The sequence below is a fragment of the Giraffa tippelskirchi genome, chromosome 8, assembly GCF_054371585.1.
Source record: "Giraffa tippelskirchi isolate mGirTip1 chromosome 8, T2T-mGirTip1v1.2.pri, whole genome shotgun sequence".
Lineage (NCBI taxonomy): Eukaryota > Metazoa > Chordata > Mammalia > Artiodactyla > Giraffidae > Giraffa > Giraffa tippelskirchi.
The window spans coordinates 152071643-152090354 of NC_137282.1; the positions used below are offsets into that span (position 1 = coordinate 152071643).

The following is an 18712-nucleotide window of genomic DNA, read 5'->3' on the forward strand; positions in this document are numbered from 1 at the left end:
CTCGATTCATAATTTACATTGCAGTGAATTTGCTGGTTAGGGGATTAATTAAAATCACTGCTGTAAAAAAAAGGGTTCATTCAATAATTCTTTGGGAATGCAAATTCAACTTCAACAAATAATAAGCACATTTTAAAAACGAAATAATGTTCACATTTTAGGAAACAATTAAGCAAATTAAGAAATCATAACCCTAAAGTGTTTTCAAGTGATCTTATTGATTTCCTCCAAGCTGAATGTTTAGAAAATGAAATTTGAATAAAAATCAATTGTAAACCTCTGTACTCAGGTATCGTGTGTGTGTGTGTGTGTGTGTGTGTGTGTGTATGTGCTCAGTCACTCAGTTATGTCCGATTCTTTGTGATCCTGTGGACTATAGCCCACCAGTCTCCTCTTTCCTACTCCAGGGGATCTTCCCAACACAGGGATTGAACCCATGTCTCTTGCATCTCCTGCATTGGCAGATGGATCCTTTACCAACTCACATATTGTATGAAAAGCAAATAACATTCAATAAAAAGGCATCAACACCAGTATAGGAATGTGAGCTTCCAGTTTTGCAGGGACACAAGTTCTAGTTGTTAACCAACTTCTGGCACTCAACTTCAGGCTGGTCCTGCCTTGAATACTAATCAAATGGAAATGACCTGAAGTTAACCCTCCACATGTAAATCCTTTCTTTAAAAAATTATAACAAGGAAATACATTCTTCTAACAGACTTTTAAAAGGTTAGAAAAAGAGCACAGAGCCCAGCACAAATTTAACAGAACTAATAGCTCTGATGCCTGGCAGCATTTTTTATCAGGATGATCAAAGACCTAAATTATTTTGGTTTTTTTTCTGGATAGTGATCAGTGCCAGTGCATTGGTAGTGTGGGATATCACACACACAAGAAAGTCTGCAATAGGAATCACAGACATAGAAAACAGACTCGTGAACACAGTGAGGGAAGGAGTGGGATGAATTGAGAGAAAGTATGGAAACATATACATTATCATATTTAAAACAGATAGCTAGTGGGAATTTGTTGTGTGACACAGGGAGCTCGACCCAGTGCTCTGTGACAACCTAGAAGAGTGGAATGGGGTAGGAGATGGGAGAGGGGTTCAGGAGGGAGGGAGGGGACATATGTATACCTGTGGCTGATTTATGTTGATGTATGGCAGAGGCTTCCCTCATAGCTCAGTTGGTAAAGAATCTGCCTCCAATGCAGGAGACCCCGCTTTGATTCCTGGGTCAGGAAGATCCACTGGAAAAGGGATAGGCTACCCACTCTAGTATTCTTGGGCTTCCCTTGTGGCTCAGCTGGTAAAGAATCCACCGGCAATGTGAGAGACCTGGGTTCGATCTCTGGGTTGGGAAGATCCCCTGGAGAAGGGAAAGGCTACCCACTCCAGTATTCTGGCCTGGAGAATTCCATGGACACAGTCCATGGGGTCACAAAGAGTCGGATACGACTGAGCGACTTTCACTTTCACTTTCACTATGGCAGAGGCCAACACAATATTGTAAAGCAATTTTCCTCCAGTAAAATAAAATAAAAAAGTCTGCAATGAGTGAAGGCATTACACTTGCTCTTACTTCTTTTCAGAAACAAGGTAGCAAGAGCTACTTCCACATATGGTATTACAGAAGTTACTTTTTGGAATTCCAAACTTGAGATTTAATAGTGACCCGCTTGGCTCCTTCATGATAAAACTGAACGTGTCTAGAACTACGCGCCATAACAAAACATAACACACTTGATTTCCTGCTCCACATTTATTGGGGCCAGAGAGGCCAGGTATTTTCCTTTCAAATACTTGGAAAAATATAACACAACAGCAATTTCTTAAATACAGAACAAAACTTTCTGGATCATGAATCAACAGAGATGTAATAGCCTATAGATATCCACTGTAAAAGTTTTATAAAATGTCATTCATCTAAGGCATTCTGAAACTCGTTCAAACCACACATATACACATATTCTATACACATGAAGGTATCCGTTCATGAACAGACAGTTTTTTAGAAGCATTGTGTAGGGAAGGGTAAAGTAATACAGATTTAGATTCTATACACTTTTTAAGAGACAATTTGGGGTTCTAAGAAACAGTGATTAACATTCAAACCAACATAGATTTTCAAACCTGAATAGGTAAGATTTTTGTGATGCCGGCTACAAGAAAATTTATACTGTGAATTGTTTGTTTTTTCAAAGGCCTCTTTCAAACTAGAGATTTCAAGTCAGGAGTAAACATTCATGGCATGAACAAACAGGATGCCTAAGGCTCTAAAATTTGCTTCCATATGGTTTTCTTCTTCACCTCCCTACCTTATCTGGATGCTGAGTTATTCCTTCCAGATGACAATGAAGTGAAGGATTTTTTTAATTTCTGTTTCAAATGGACTACACTACTCCAAACACAAAGAGATTTTTGCCACGACATCTAAATATCATTAAATAGACCCATATTTCTTCCTAGGACAGACAGAGAATCACTAGGAAAGGACAGAGCTGACAAATAGGAAGGAGACAAGGTTCAACCCTTTCTCTGGCCAGTTACACAAAATGAAAGCATCCGTCTGTTATCAAAGCTGTCAGCTTTCCCCATTATAAACACAATGCCTAGACTGGCTTGCAGCTTGCCCTCTGATGCACCAGAGATATATTTGGGTTAACCAACCAACCCATTCCTGTTGATTCCGACAATCTCACACAAGCCACACTGTTGAGTGATTTAAGGAAGAAGTCACCAATTTGCAGGCACTTTTCAACATTTAAAAACTTAAATCCAGTTATTTCAAACCTATTGGACAAACACTCCCCACTCTCCACATAAAAGTAAGCTAATTCTTTCATAGTATTTCTGTGAGAAGACATATTCCTTCAATTTGCCAAGGAAACAGCATTAATGCTTTCTTCCTCCTTTTCTTCAAATTCCAGAGCTCTGCTTCTGATATCGTAGCACTTGAGGTTACGTGAAATCAGCCCCTGTTTAAAGAGTCTTCGTGGATCCAAGCTTGGAGAGTATATTAACGTGGGGGAATACATTGCCATGACTGACATTCTTGATACAAAAATTCAATTTCAGTTGAGTCCCTGTGATCCCCTGAGCAGTTGTAAATGCCCTGTACTATAATGAGGCAGTGTAAGACAAAGAAAAGTATTCAAATCTATATCCATTTATATTTCTACTAGTACGAAACACAGTGATAGAAGAAGATACTGATTTTTTTTCTGAAGTTATTTATAGTTTCAAAGGAAAATAAAGACACTATTGAGAAATCTCTAATGAATGATTAAAAATAGTTTGGGGTGGGTTGCCATTCAAAAGTTTTCCCAGAGTTCTCATTTATGTTCTATACAAACTGTAAATAAAAATGTACACAACCAACAGATGTATTGTACATACATCAGATATCAATATGTACTTGTGAATTAAAGTTCCTTAATATACACATCCCCACTTCGAATACAATCCATTACACAGGCAATGCATCATTCTTTAATAACAGGTCAGGGGTAGCAGCAAGACAACAGTCCAGTTATCCAGTGACCTCAGAAAATATCCTAGGTACTGATGTGGTACTCCGAGCTTCAGAAAGAGCCCTCTACTAGTGTTTAATACGGTTCTCATGAAGTACCAGGCTACTTTGCTAATGGCAATTACAGTAAGAGGTACTGTCTTTTCAAAACTGGTTTATTCAAAATCTGACTGATGGTACAATGGGAAAAATAAGCCGCCATGAGGTGACACAAACACAGTGTTAAAGATACAGAAACCATTGACATTTTGTTTCTCAGATATTTTTTGTTATTGTATCAGTGCCCCATACATACAAAAGCTACTCAGATCACCCAAACAGATGCTGAAAGAGCAAAACTTTGCTGGGAAGAGGCCTGCTCTGAACTGTGTTCGAAAATACATAAATAATTTGATTATCAATCTGTGTTTTACAAACCGACATGGCACATTGTACTAAGTACTGCTTTAAGAGTTATGAGTCGAAACCTTTGGGTAACTTAATGCACTTGTAACCAAAATTTACATATATAATATGCAAAAGAAATTAGGTTGATTTATAATAAACCATATTAGTCCCAGAAGACAGAATGGGTTTCAAGTAAACACGTATTTTGTGTGTACTATTGGAGATATCCATTCATGCCCAATGGATTCAAACTTTAGTTAAGCGGCAAGTTACATAGATTCTGGATATATCCATGACTTTAATATTCACTCTTGGTATGTCACTTGTAGGTCCAATTCTAAATCTGTTGGGCACATGGACAGAGAGCTCAAGAGAGGTCCCTGATACCTATGATGACGATTTTGAATCTCTGCCACTTTACCCAAACTTCATATTAAACAATCCTACTGGCTGGAGGAAAAGTTGATCACCCAGGGGAGAGATGCTAAATTAGACTAGATGGTTTCACCTGCTGCAGCCCTTTTCCTGGGAAGGGACAACACCCTTGGCACAGCAGTCTCTCCAGCTTGAAGCTGAGATCACACAGGAGAAACCTATTGTGTTTCTGCCAACTCACTGGCGAAATCAGTACACCCAGTAACCGGCAGAACCACCATATCAACTTCCAAGATAAGCAGCCCTCTTATAATTCTTATAAGAATAACAATTCTTACAAGAATTTCCCCTTAAACAGTCTTATTCTTCCCCTCCTACAGGAGGTTTTCCTCATGCTTCTTGTGATGGTCAAATCAACCCAGGACAGACTCTGGCTTCTCAGTGAGAGTGTGTCGTCATGGTTGGCAGCACATTTATTATACCGAGTGTTCATTCAGGCTCCATGGATTTGGTTGGAAGTTGAACAGTCCACTGGGGAAGCCTCTGAATGATACCATGATGATGTGTTAGTTTCTCCTTATCAATCCAGCGCTTCTCAACACACTCCACAGACACAGTCCGGACTGTTGAACCAGGGTTCTCTTTACACAGGAACACACACATGAGCGCTTGGCCTTTACGGATGCCAAAGGTGGGCAGGCGAGTTCAAAGTCTGGACACAGAGGCACTTCCAAAGTTTGGCAGGGAGGAGGAGGTGAGTTCATTAAGTGGAGTCTTGCACAACTGCAGTCTTGTATAACCCAGACATCTGCGGCACATGGACACAAACTGAGATCTTTAGGTTGTGGATGGGTCGTGCTTTTTCTTCTTGCCCCGGCAGGACTTGCAGACACAACAGATGATGCATGGGGAAGCCAGAAGCAGCAAGGGTGAAGTCACCAAGGCGATGATGCCCAACCCCACAAGAATCCCAACCACCTGGAAATGTAGAAGAAAAGCCTATTTCAGCACTTCAGTCTTTCTACGTATATACTCCACCATCAACTGTGGACTGTTCTTGCCCCCTGCCAAAATTTCATAGATTGAAACTCTAATCCCTAAGAGGAGGACGATGTGTGGAAATGGGAACCTTGGTAAGTAATTAGGACATGAGGGTGGAGTCCTCATGATGGGATTAGCGCCCTTATAAGAAGACACACAAGACAGCTGGTTTCTTCTCCACTCTCTGCCATGTGAGGACACAGCGAGAAGAATGCCATCTATCAGCCACAAAGAGTGTCCTCACCAGAACCCAACAACTCTGGCACCTGAATCTCAGACTTTCAGTCTTCAGAATTGTGAGAAATAAATCTGTGGTTTGAGTCTTGCATTCTATGGTCATTTGTTACAGCGGCTTGAACTAAGACACCATCTCAGGCACGTGAAGCAGTTACAATTATGAGACCTTCCACCCAGTGCCCAGCAATGGTCTGAACTGGATATAAACCAGGGAGACACCAAGGACAAACCAAATGCTACCTAAGGATCTGGCGCAAGCTCAGTGGGATCATGAACTGTTGGTGTTGGCCGCCTCTCTACTTGTTTCCTCAACAGTCTCAGAGGAAATGTTAACATCCTCAGAGGGATGTTAATAATGGTTACCAGGCTACGAACACCAACTCCCTCAAAAGGAACATGAAAAACTCTTAAAAATAAATCAGGACTCCCTTTGAACCTGCCACATAAACACACAACAGTATGTACACAGGGTTCCAAGCCCCAACACAGCTCATGGGATTTTAAGACCTCTGCCTTTCATAGCAAACATGCCTCAAAGAGCTCTAGGGAATTCATTCTATCAGTTTTTTCAGGAAGAACGCACATTCGCCTTTGCCTTTATTCTGCTGGGGTTTTTTCCATAATGTATTACAGAAGAACCTGAATGAACTAGTTTTTTGGCCAATCTGATTCTTGTCTGCTCTGTCACCCTGACTCTCCACTTCTCCTCTAGGAGATTGGGCTCATTAACTTCACGCCCAGAAGTTCCCCAGAACCTCTCAGGCGGGGATGAGTAAGAGGGGAACAGGGGGGAAAATGAGTGGGTGGGCTTTTCAACCCATGCAAAGTCTGGCTTCTCTTGTGTTCCTTTTAAGGTCAGGGTACCTGTGTTCGGTTCCACATCACTGAGGCTCTTGAGTGGCCAAGCTTATTCCTACACGGCCCTTTGTCATAGTGTCTGAGGAAAATGTCATTCTGAAAAACAAAGAGAAAGGTTCTGGTAAACACACAGTTTTTGAATCGAGAGATGGGTACTAACCCCATCAAATCACCTCAGCTGATAAAATTAACGATGGCCTCTAAGAACTCCCGAGTGACAATTCTTAGATGATACTCAGTTGTTTTATAAATCATTACATGAAAACAGATTATAGTCCCTAAGATGCTTTATTGACTCTAGACAAGATTAACAACCTGACTGATTATCTTTGAAAGGTAACTCTAGTAGAAGCGCAGTATGGAATGAAAGGACCTTGAATGAGACAGCTAAAAGGCTCTGTGGTAAACCAGCTGAGATAACATGCCAGCAGCTGAGACAGACAAGAAGTAAATACAGTCATGCAGAATTATGTAGGTAACTAACTGGACGGGGAAACAGGGAGAAGAAATCACAGATAGGGGAGAAGCAGGGGGTAGGAGGCAGTGACTTTGTTGAGGGAAGCGACAACATAGAGAAGGATTTTGTTGGGAAGATGATGGCCACAGTTTGGACGTGTTGAACTTGAGACATGAAAGCAGTGCTGTTCAAAAGGCAACTGATTACACAGATCTGGATTCTGGGAAGAAGACTGGGGAAGCAGTGTCCTTGGGCGAAGAATCCACAGAAATAGATGATGAGATTATCCAGGGAGGGGGTATAGAGCACACACATTTAAGAGCAGGCCAAGGGGAATTCCTCTCTCCCTGACCACTTCAGCTGGAATAGTGATCTTCTCCTGCCCTTGGTGCTTCTATTTCTCAGGCATTCAGACTTGAACTGGAATATACAATATTGTTCTCTGGCTCTCTGAGCTTTTAAGGACACCACTGGTTTTCCTGTGTCAACCAGCTCACAGACAGCTGCTGATGGAACTCCTCAGCCTCTATTACCATGTGAAAAAATACCTCATGCTAAATCCCGAAGAATCAATCTATCTATCTACCCACCTATCTATTCTACTGGTTCTGTCTCTCTGGATAACTTTGACTAATAAAGTGACTATTGTACGTGAATTTGGGAGAAAACAAAAGAGTAGACCAAGGGAGAACCTGGAAAGGAAATTGAGCAGTGGCCAGAAACAAAGAAAGGAAATCAGAGGAGATGGTCTCACTGGAACGGAGGTGATTAAGATGTCAAAGGCAGCGGAGAATCCAGGTAAGGTGAGGACTAAAGTATCCATTGGATTTTACCCAGAAGGAATCTCTCAAAGCCTTGAGAGAACACAGTCAGGGTGGTGACCAGAAGGCTATCTGAGTCACTGCAATGACTGGAGTGTCAACAGCTAGACGTGATTATGCTCTTTTGAGGTTTGGCTTCTTAAGGAAGGAGAGAAACAGAATGGCCGCAAGGGAAAGATGCAGGCTTGAGAAAAGTGTTACCTGTTTTTAAATGGGACATAATTGAATCCATGGGGAGGTTAGTGAGCAGGGAATGGAAGCTGAAGTCACAGGAGAGAGAAGTTAGAACCAAAGGGGACAAGTCTCTGAGGATCCCAAAGCAGAGGATGAAGACTATCTCATCCTCTGAAACAGCGGAGATGAGAATCAAGGCAGGAACAAACCCAACTCCCCACAGCAAAACTCAAAATCACTCTTTTTGGTGTCAGTCTCAGGCTTGGCTTGCGGACAATCCCTCTTCCCCTAGATCAATGCTCTAAAACTTCCCTATAAACAAAGACCAACACCATCATCTGACATGGAACACTTGTCTACAGAAAAACATCATGACCCACAAGCCAACGGTCCCAGGCTAAAATCCAAAAAAATGAGACCTCAAAATATAATGACCAGAAGAAGATGCTGTGTATCTAGCAATCTCATGTCTGTACCACTTCACCTTGTGTACCAGAACAGTATAAGGGACAGAACACTGTGCTCTTTTCAACACCATACCCAACACACATTTCAGCCAAAGCATGGACTGATCTGGCATACATATTATTCCCCCAGGCTCTTGCCTCCTAAAGAGAATTTCATGGGCTCAACCTCCTTGTGGATGTGAATCCTATTAATTTACTGGTTAAACCTGAAGGGGGAAAAAAGGGATTTGTTTCATTTGTAAAGTATGAGGGGTACACAATCATGAGTCATACCCTCATCCAGAGTATCACTCGTTTGGAATTATGAGACGTCTCAAATATCAAAGATTATTGTAATTCAAACTTAATTGTAATTCAAGGGGTTATAATAAATCACATTTTTTAATAGAATGAACACTTGTCTGTCAACCTGAGTCATGGAGACTCTAGAGTCTAAAAGGTCAAATTTCTCCTCCCCAATGCATACGCCTTCCTGAAACCCTGACATCAAGCTGATTAAGATTCTTACTCAGAGATGTCAGCCTAAATAACTTTTCTTATTTTCAGTTAAAAACCAGGCATGTGGTGGCCAGCATGCAGGCCATGTTAACTGCACTCACTGAGTATGTATAATACTAAAGACCGACACAAACAGAATTGATGCAAACAAAGCAATTAAAGGGCTTCCCTTGTGGCTCAGCTGGTAAAGAACCCGCCTGCGATGCGGGAGACCTGGGTTCGATCCCTGGGTTGGGAAGATCCCCTAGAGAAGGGAAAGGCTACCCACTCCAGTATGCTGGCCTGGAGAATTCCATGGACTGTATAGTCCATGGGGCACAAAGAGTCAGACACAACTGAGCGACTTTCACGCAATTAAAACAAAAAATTGCGAAAAGAATAGCTACCCATCCAACCATGACTGAGGGCTTACACTGATACGAACATAGTTTAAAGGTCCAAACTGCCAAAATAGGGAATAACTATAAACAAACTGCCAAAATAGGGAATATCTAAAGGGAATATGTCACTGCAAACTGTAAAACACTAGAATTGAAAACAATAGAATTCTCACCAATTCTTCACATTACCTTGTAACTCTGAGGTTACCATTAGCCTCACCACTGGACTGAATGGAACTGCACCTGAACTTGAGAAGACATACCTCACAAACAGCGGGGGGAAAAGAATAATTAGACCAGATCCCTTATGTGGGAAGGGAACCCTGAGAGAGCAGTAACAATCTTGCTGTCACACTAATGAATGAAACAGTAATTAAGAGACACCACCAATCTAAATGGCTGTTCTCCTTAAATTAAAGAAGAAAAAAGCAATCTAATTGGGAGAGGCAGAATAACTGCTCCCCTAAAGATGTGCTGTGCTGGGCTCAGTTGCTCAGTTCATGTTCTTTGCAACCCCGTGGACTGTAGCTCACCAGGCTCTTCTGGCCATGGAGTTTTCCAGGCAAGAACACTGGAGTGGGTTGCCATTTCCTACTCAGGGGATCTCCCCTAAAGATGCCAACGGCCTATTCCCCAAAACATGTGAATGTGTTACCTTACACAGCCGAAGGGATTTTGCAAGTGTGATTAAAGATCTTGAGACGGTGGGGGGGGGGGGGGGGGATTAGCCCTTGTTACCCAGAAGGGCGCAATCTAATTACATGGGTCCTTAAAGGCAGAGACATTTTCTCAGCTGTTGTCAGAGGGAATGGCTCTGGAAGCTAAGACTATGGAAGAAGGCCCATAAAGATGTGATGCTGTCGCCTCTAAAGATGGAAAAAGGGGCCATAGCCAAGGAATGTAGGCAGCCTCTAGAAGCTAAAATAGGCAAAGAAATAGATCCTCTCCAAGAGTCACCAGAAAGAACACAGTCCCAAGGACAACTTGATTTTAATCCAAGGAGATCCATGTCAGACTACCAGTGGACAGAATTAATAACACATTTGTGTTGCTTTAAGCCACAAGTCTGTAGTAACTGGTTACAAGGGCAAAATCAAACTACTACACTAATAATCCTTTATACAACAGAATGAGACAATGCCCCCAAAGCAGGAAATGTCCCTAAAACAAAAGCTTGCCTTTAAACGTAAGATGACACACTTAAAAGTAATCAAAGAGAGGTATGTGAAGCAGCAGGCTCAGGATGTCTCATTAAGAAAAAATAAATTTCTTTGGCAAGAAAAAAAGAAAAAGAAAAACAGGCTCAATATTTTAAAAGGAAAGCCCATCAGATACGGGCTGTCGCATAGATACAGGATGGAGGAGGATACACGGGGAGACTCTTCTGGGCTGCACTTACATCCAGGTTCTGAAGGCAGTACCAGCAAAATGTGTGTTTGCAGTTCTTACACATCATCTGAGCACAGCCTTCGTTGCGCTCAATATAAACCCGGCACACTGGGCACTGCTTAATGGGGGCTTCTGCCTCTGTCCCAAAGAGGGTCCTAGGAAAGAAATGAATGAGAAATTATAAGGTAAGGATCAAGAATGCTGAGTGATTTTTTTTTAAAAAATTCAAAGATCACAAGATGTATACCACCAACCAGAGCTATGGGTAAAGCGGGCTGAATATAATTAAAACAGCTGAATGATGCTCTTCTAGACTCAACCCTGTGGTCATCCACTGAATTCCCAGGGCTCCTGATAGGTAGGGAGTGAACTCGTTGCTGTCTGTACTTAACTTTATGTCCCAGGAACAGGGTGGGGGTAAAAATAGGCATGATGCAGATTATTCCTTGTTCAGATAACTCAAAACAAAGAACCTTAATTTATTTATCTTTAGCTTTGAGTGAAGTACATAATTGCATTTTCCATAGCTGATTGAATCCATTGTTTTGCTAAATTAGTCTTTCATTCTCTGAGTACACGCTGTCTGACTAAAAAGTACAAGAAGTCTGCCACGCGGTGGAAAAGACAGCTCAGGATCCAATGGGGGCAGAGATCATCTATACAATGATCTGGGCAAATAAACAAACGGATGGGGATGGGAGGGAGTCAATCATCAATACTTTCAAATCAATGCCCAATATCATTGAAAAGACTTGCTTCGGATAGATGAACAGGCTAGCAAGGCTTACAAGCTCAAGGGGCAGAGAAAATAAGTAGAACTGAGGTGGAGGGAAGCCTGGGTGAGCCAGGCCTGGACTGCATTTTAGCTACTATTCATCAAAACCACCACTCAGCAAGTGAAGACATCAGGTTCACAAAGTGTGGTCAAACCTATGGTTGGATTCCTTGCTCAGAATAACCCTATAAAGCAGTGGGACAGCCACCATTTTCATTCCTCCCTTTTTCTTTTTTCTTAATAGAGTAATAGACTTCAATCCCTGCGTTGGGAAGATCCCCTGGAGAAGGAAACGGCTACCTACTCCAGTATTCTGGCTTGGAGAAGTCCATGGACTGTATAGTCCACTCAGAGTCAGACACATGTGACTTTCACTTTCACTTTTTCACTTTCAGACTCATAGAGGCTGAGTGACTTGCATAAAGTCACAAAGATACCAGTGGCAATGTCAGAACTCTATCTCTCCTCTGAGGTCTTTACATTGTCCTGTGATTCCTGGAGACCTTGCTGGGTGGCAGTGAAAATGCAGCAGGTCCTGGTTAAGTGGGCACATGCCTGCCACATGTGCTAGCTCTTTTTCTCCTCTTGATGTGTTTGGTCTGAGACTCAAGCACAGCATCACACCAAATAGCATTTCTGTTCCTGGAGAATGGCCCTCCATACTTAAAGGATGCTGAGTGATTAAGCTAACTGGACAACACTGTTATTTCTGTTCTTGCTGATGCAAAACAGCCATAGCCTCAAGCAAAGCAAGGGATCAAACACAAAGTTCTCTCGCTCTGGGCCCTGCCGCTGCCATAAATACCCTCTGTCCTGCAAGGTACAGAGTGAATTGCTTCTCATCATAGCAAATTCTCAACCTCATTATTGTGTTTTTTCAGAGCATAAAATATCGAAAGATAAGCTCTTTTCCTCTGCTGCTACTGCTGCTAAATAGCGTCAGTCGCGTCCAACTCTGTGCGACCCCATAGACGGCAGCCCACCAGGCTCCCCTGCCCCTGGGATTCTCCAGGCAAGAACACTGGAGTGGGTTGCCATTTCCTTCTCCAATGCATGAAAGTGAAAAGTGAAAGTGAAGTCGCTCAGTTGTGTCCGACTCTTAGCGACCCCATGGATTGCAGCCTGCCAGGCTTCTCCGTCCATGAGATTTTCCAGGCAAGAGTACTGGAGTGGGGTGCCATTGCCTTCTCCATCTTTTCCTCTAGTAAGCATGAATTTTAGCAGCATACTACACTGAAGGGCTGTTGTTTCTATTGCTGTTTCTTTTAATATGACTGGCACACCCCATGAGCTGGCAATTGAGTCAGCTAAGAAAATCATTTCCGCACCTCTTCACAAGCAAGAATGAGGTGTATCAATTGTAGGCAGTCATGGTACCTAAGCAAATGGCTGTGGACAAAAGCTATGACTTCCGACATACAGAGAACCAGGGGACCACGGCCTCCTACCTAAAGAGAAATCAAAACTCACAGAGACTAACTCTAGCCGTACCTGGAAGGTTGTTCGGGGGTAATTAACTAAAATCCCTTTAGACCTGCTTATTTGGTGATTCTTAGTTAATAACGTACTCATTCTGAGACACTTCTCAGGAAAACCTTGCAGGTAAAGAACTCACCTAGACATTTCATCACAATATGACTCTTTCTCCAAGCAACAGATTTCTAAGAACACGGGTGAATGATCCAAAAGATTAAGTTTCCTTCCTTACCCATGCTCTGTTGGCAGGATGCTGGGCTGACTGTCCCTGCAGGAAACTTCTGCATGCCAAGCATCCTTGCAGCATGAGCAGAACTTCAGGTGGCAGGAAGGGCACTCCACCAGCACAGGCTGTCCTGGGTCACTTGTTTCGACGGGGCACACTGTCTGACAGTCTGCGACGGGACACCACGTTCGGCAGGGGTCCAGGTGGACTTCTAAAGAGGAAAGAAAGAAAACGTGATGGTCTATCTGTCTTCCATTCAAGCTTGAGCTTTCCTTTCTGCCTTCTATTTATTCTTTTTTACAGGTCAACACTCATAGATGCTCAGTACAAACAAGGGCAATGATTTCTACCAGTGGTCTTCACAATGGATCCAGTACCATTCTATATCACAGGTCATTTAAAAGTATGATGATAAAGGAGGGAAAGGAAGGGAAAACTAAGACATACTACATTTAAAGTTTGGAGGAGAAAATGGCAACCCACTCCAGTATTCTTGCCTGAAAAAATCCCATGGACACAGGAGCCTGGCAGGCTACAGTCCATGGGGTTGCCAAGAGTCAGACACAACCGAGTGACTAAGTACCATATTTAAAGTTTAGAGTGGACCCAGAAGTGTGCAGTGGATCCAGGTCACCCAGCCCTGCCCTACTTTTCAAAGTAGGTGCTCATGGAATAGGTCATCATTGCCCTTATGAACAAGAGAAGGAGCCTTCTCACTAATCAAAATGCACAACTTTTTTGGAATATCTTTAACAGTTCAGCACTCTAAACAGGAAAATATCTCAAGTCTCTTCTTCAATTATTTTGGGTACTATCTTGCAGAAAAACTGGACATGAAGAACTAACCAAAGCAAAAGAAAAAAAGTTCATAAAAGATGTTGTCCTTTCAGGCACTGAGAAATAGGTAGTGAGACTTCTGTTGTTCAGAGAGAAATTAAAGAAGAACCAAACAGTGAAGGGACGAAACAGTGTCTAGTGTGGCTCAGTCAAGAAGTCAGATAAGCTGGCAGTTTGGATATTCTGCTGCCCTAGCAATGTGCTACTGAGGGACAGTTTGTAAAAGACCCACACATGCTAGAAACAGAAGGTAGGGACCTTCACAGGCCATAAAATGATAATCACACACTACACTGGCTAGACCCATGTGGCATGCTGAAAAGAAAGTAAGGTTTGTGGGTGGACAACTGTCTTCCTGTGTGAATGTTTACAAATCTTGTTCCACCTCCCATTTTGCAGTCAATAACAGAGTCCATATTCTTGTCATATAAGATAAACTTTTGGCGGAAAATATCGTGGAAAATGATGTAAGAAGCAGAGGAGCCCGTTTTTCTCTGAACTAATGTACTTTGCAAATTTTGAACTGGTGAGATTCTAGTTTCAAATCACTTAAGGCTTGTGATTCTTGGAATTTCCATGCGGAACGCAAAGAAATCCAAAGAGTGGTGCAAAAATGAAATGAAAGTATTAAGTAGGAGCTTAATGTTAAAGGTAATAATCTTACAAATTCAGTATGGAGGGGAAAAGACTGAAATCCTCTAGGAAACACTGTTTCCAATAATATTTCCTCCAGAAAATGCAACAATTGGACCTATGCTTATTATAGGTTTTCATTCAAAAAGAACATCCTTAAACATATCTTCTTATCCAATAATTCTGGAGGGCAGAGTTAGAGAATGATGGGTCAGGTGAAATCAGAAAAAAGAAGAACCCTAAGATTAACATATCCTCAGACTCTAAGAGGGATGAACCCCTCTAAGATCCCTAAAATTTTGGGACAGACTGATTAGAAAGTCAAGGGGACACTGATACATATATGGCCCCAAGATCTTGACCTTTGATTTCCACACCATTTATATTTTTTTCCCCCAAACTCTTTATTGCTTCACAAACACGAAGCCCAAAGAAATGAAGTCTGATATGTAACTCAGCAATAAGGATTCTCACACTAAATATCTACTTACCGTTCTAAATCACATGTCTTTCAAAAGTTTGATGACAAAGGAGGGAAAGGAAAGGAAAATTAAGACATATTATAAACTTTATTGGGCTTCCCTGGTGGCTCAGACAGTAAAGAATCTGCCTGCAATGCAGGAGACCCAGGTTAGATCCCTGGGTTGGGAAGATCCCCTGGAGGAGGAAATGGCAACCCACTTCAGTATTCTTGCCTGGAAAATTCCACGGACAGAGGAGCCTGGTGGGCTACAGTCCATGGGTCACAAAGAGTTGAACATGACTGAGAGACTAATACTTTCACTTTCATAAAGTTTAGAGCATCCCTACTGATCACCTTATAAGGTTCAACTGGGCAGCTTGTCTTCAAAACTCTAATCAGTTAAAATTATTTGGCAGATGTTCTGACTTGTTTCTACCAACTTATTATGTCAGGTATCTGGGTGGCATGACAGAAGCAGAAACAATAAATAGAGGAGCAATTAAAGATTTTAACGAACTCCTATTAACAAAAGGGCCTCAGTACACAGTGCAGCTACAACACACAGTCCAGCGCAAAAAAGCAAGAGAAGGTACTTCCTTGGTGGTCCAGTGGTTAAGACTTCGCCTTCCAATGCAGGGGGTGTGGGTTCGATCCCTCATGGGGAAGCTAAGTTCCCACATGTCTTGCCGCCAAAAAACCCAAACATTAAACAGAAACAGTATTGTAACAAATTCAATAAAAAGCCTTTAAAACTGTCCACATCAAAAATAAAAAAATCTCTAAAGAAAGAAGCAAGGGAAGAGATAGAGCCACAGAAAACAGCAGTCACTATGACAGCACATAACTGACAGTGTTAAGGCTCTACATTGTTCAGCCCTGCACTGAGCTATTTCCAGAGAAAAGACACAACTCTCCAGAGAGAGACATTTGTCTAGGGCATCTTTGAGTCTCTTGGAGAAGAGCATCCCACAATGGGACAGGGATCTGCATATACCAGTCTGGCCAGGCTACACTGAAAAGGTACCTGAGTACAATATGGCACCTGCCCTGCAGATGGTCCTTCAGCCGGGCTCCCAGAAGAGCAGCAATGATAGATAAAAGTCAGTAGAAGCTAAAAGGGTTGTGTCGCTTTTTTTTTTTTTTTTTAATTATTATAATTCCAGTACGAGCTTCATTTTGCTTCATATACCTTGTGGTTCAAGTGGGGCCGAGAAGCCCGGCTGGTAGAAAAGAGAAAAACGCTGAAGAAGCATCAGACATTGGCAGCCCTGGCAGCTAACAGGACTTCCCAGAACCCAAGCCAAAAAGGAACAGATTAATGGAGAGCAGGTAGTGGACAAAGCGCTGTCACATGAGCAAACGCCATCTCCTCCCTCCCTCTCTCCTCCGTACCAGTCATCTGAGGGGAGACTGAAGGGAAAGAGAGCCCCCAGGGCTAATGCAGGACTTTCTAAAACACTTTTTATTACTATTATTACGAATTCAGTTCTACCTCCTGGCTTTTGGCTCAGGAAACACAGTTATTATGCAGATAAACAAAATGCACATTATCCAAAACATTCACAGTTCAGTCTCTTCCTCCTTCCAATTTCTATTCCAAAGATAGAAAAAAAAGGAACTGATGCATATTCAACTAATTTCTTCTGTATCAGCAGTAATGAAAGCTTTCTGTAGCCTTGAGATGAGCCAAAGTTCAGAAATCTAGAAAAAGAGAATAGTGCCAACACGTTAATATGAACATGATTTAAAAGTGATTGATAGTAGCATACTCACAGCAGAGATAGATGAAGTCATAGACGAACTGGAATTTACTTAAGAAAATTAGAATTGATTACTGAAGTAAAGCCTCAGGACTATTTGATCTTCAGATTCTGCTTGTTCACGTAAATTACGCACGGCAGGAAATGCTATTTAAAACTATTTTGTACTTCTGTACTCTGACAATTATTAGGACATAAAAACATTCCAAGAAAATAAAACTGCCATGAAACCTAAAGACTACGTCTGACCCCAGTAATTGTTTTTAGTTTTCAAAAGCTAAATTTCAGACCCTTGGATTTCCCACCTAGAACTAGGTATGTGAAGCTTGCTTTTTATTTGGTTATATATTCTCTCAGCTGACATGAGTGGTTTTTCTGCCGTCTTCTACTACCATGAGGCTGTGCCAAAAAAGACATAGTATGAAATTTTATTATTGTGGGAAACACTATGCACTCAAGCTAATTTAATTATCAGCTGAGGTAAATCAAACTGTTTTAACTTTTATGACCCACTGCATTTTTCATTATGCCAAAATTAATTTGCTTTCTGCTATCTCAAAGAACAAAGGTCTTCTGCAGATAGTTAAAATGCAATTAAACTAAACTGATTGGAATTAACATCTGCCACAGTAAATATACCCAAACAGAGGTGGCCAACAGCAGAAGAGTTGTTCTCAAGACAGCTGATGAGAACAACAGAATTTCAAACTTGGAAACAACTTTTAAGGTTATCTAGTCTAAAGCTGTTAAATTGAGACCAACAGAAATTAGAACTTTGCATAACACATGGTGGTTAGTGAGTATATGGTAGGATTAGGCCTTTTTTACTCCAAGAATGTAATTATTTATGTAAAAACAAACTCATGCTATTAAATAGATTTTAATCCCTCTATCACTTCTATCTTTGAAGCAACAACTTCAAATGCTCCATCTCAGCAAGCCATGATCTCCTTGGAGGTGAATTCATGCTTTCAGTAAGAATAATCTGTATGAAGGAAACTGCTATGATCGGTAAGGTAAGGAATGTGCCTTGATTATCAAGCTCCTACACAGTGCTATAGAAACTAGAACAAATAAGGATGGGAACACACTGAAAAAGATTTGAATTAAGATGAAAACAAAGTGATATAATTGTGTACTCAATCCACGGTATGATCTGGATTCTGGAAGATGCTTTCTTAGTTTAGTACAGAAAAAACTGGGGACAAGATTTAGAGGTGGCAGTAATAGTAATGAAGAACAACAATAAAGGCAGTAATCACATATTGAAAGCATACTGTGACATACCTAGTGTTAACTCATTTATTCTCTGCAGCAGCCCCGGGACAATCATTCCATTACCATCCTCATCTCATACATGTGGCAAGGGATGGACAGATAGGACGAGGCAAATACTAATGAACACTGTGCCTCTTATTCAGGTCCCTTTAGAAATTTCACCCAACCTATTCATAAATATCTTTTCTTACAGACACTTCAGCTTTTCAGAGGAGAGCTGAAAACATCTAGAGACTGTTTTAGCTTTAAAACTGATCAACAAAAAAGAATGGGAGGGTGAAGCTGAGGAGAAAGGGTTACCATGTAAAAGCATAAGATAGCTTGGGAAGGAAACCCAAGACTTAGTCATACATTTACCACGAAACATCAGAAAATCAGACTTAGAAAGACAACACACAAAGAGAGAGATGGTAGGAATGAGCTTGTGATCAGAAACTGTGAGAAGGAAGGTGACTAATAAGAGATGGGAGGTGTCAAAAAATAAAACTGAACTGATGATTAACTCATTCAGTATCACCCAGTCTTCAACCAAAAACGCTAAAAGAAACCAAAGAGCTATACAGGGAGCTCTGGTGAGAAGAGACCTTAATAATTAGAAAAGATGGAGTAGAAACATTTTACCAAGGACAAACACAAGAGCGAGATGA

The 18712-nt window shown here is 41.5% G+C and overlaps 1 protein-coding gene across 6 annotated transcripts in view; it reads right to left on the reverse strand.

Moving 5' to 3' along the window:
* Positions 1–1748: 1748 nt before the first annotated feature.
* The window catches only part of RNF144B (ring finger protein 144B), a 141470-nt gene continuing 124506 nt past the window's right edge, over positions 1749–18712 (reverse strand). For 4 of the 6 annotated variants that reach the window (XM_081518085.1, XM_081518080.1, XM_081518081.1 and 1 more), the window contains 4 exons: positions 13101–13305; positions 10628–10772; positions 6438–6527; positions 1749–5273 (listed from right to left, as the gene is read on the reverse strand). In XM_081518085.1, the coding sequence (XP_081374211.1) occupies positions 5133–5273; positions 6438–6527; positions 10628–10772; positions 13101–13305 (581 nt within the window). In that variant the 3' untranslated portion in view covers positions 1749–5132. Of the gene's footprint in view, positions 5295–6437; positions 6550–10504; positions 10773–13100; positions 13306–18712 lie in introns of all 6 variants that reach the window. The other 2 variants (XR_014061663.1, XM_081518082.1) reach the window with 2 other exon arrangements.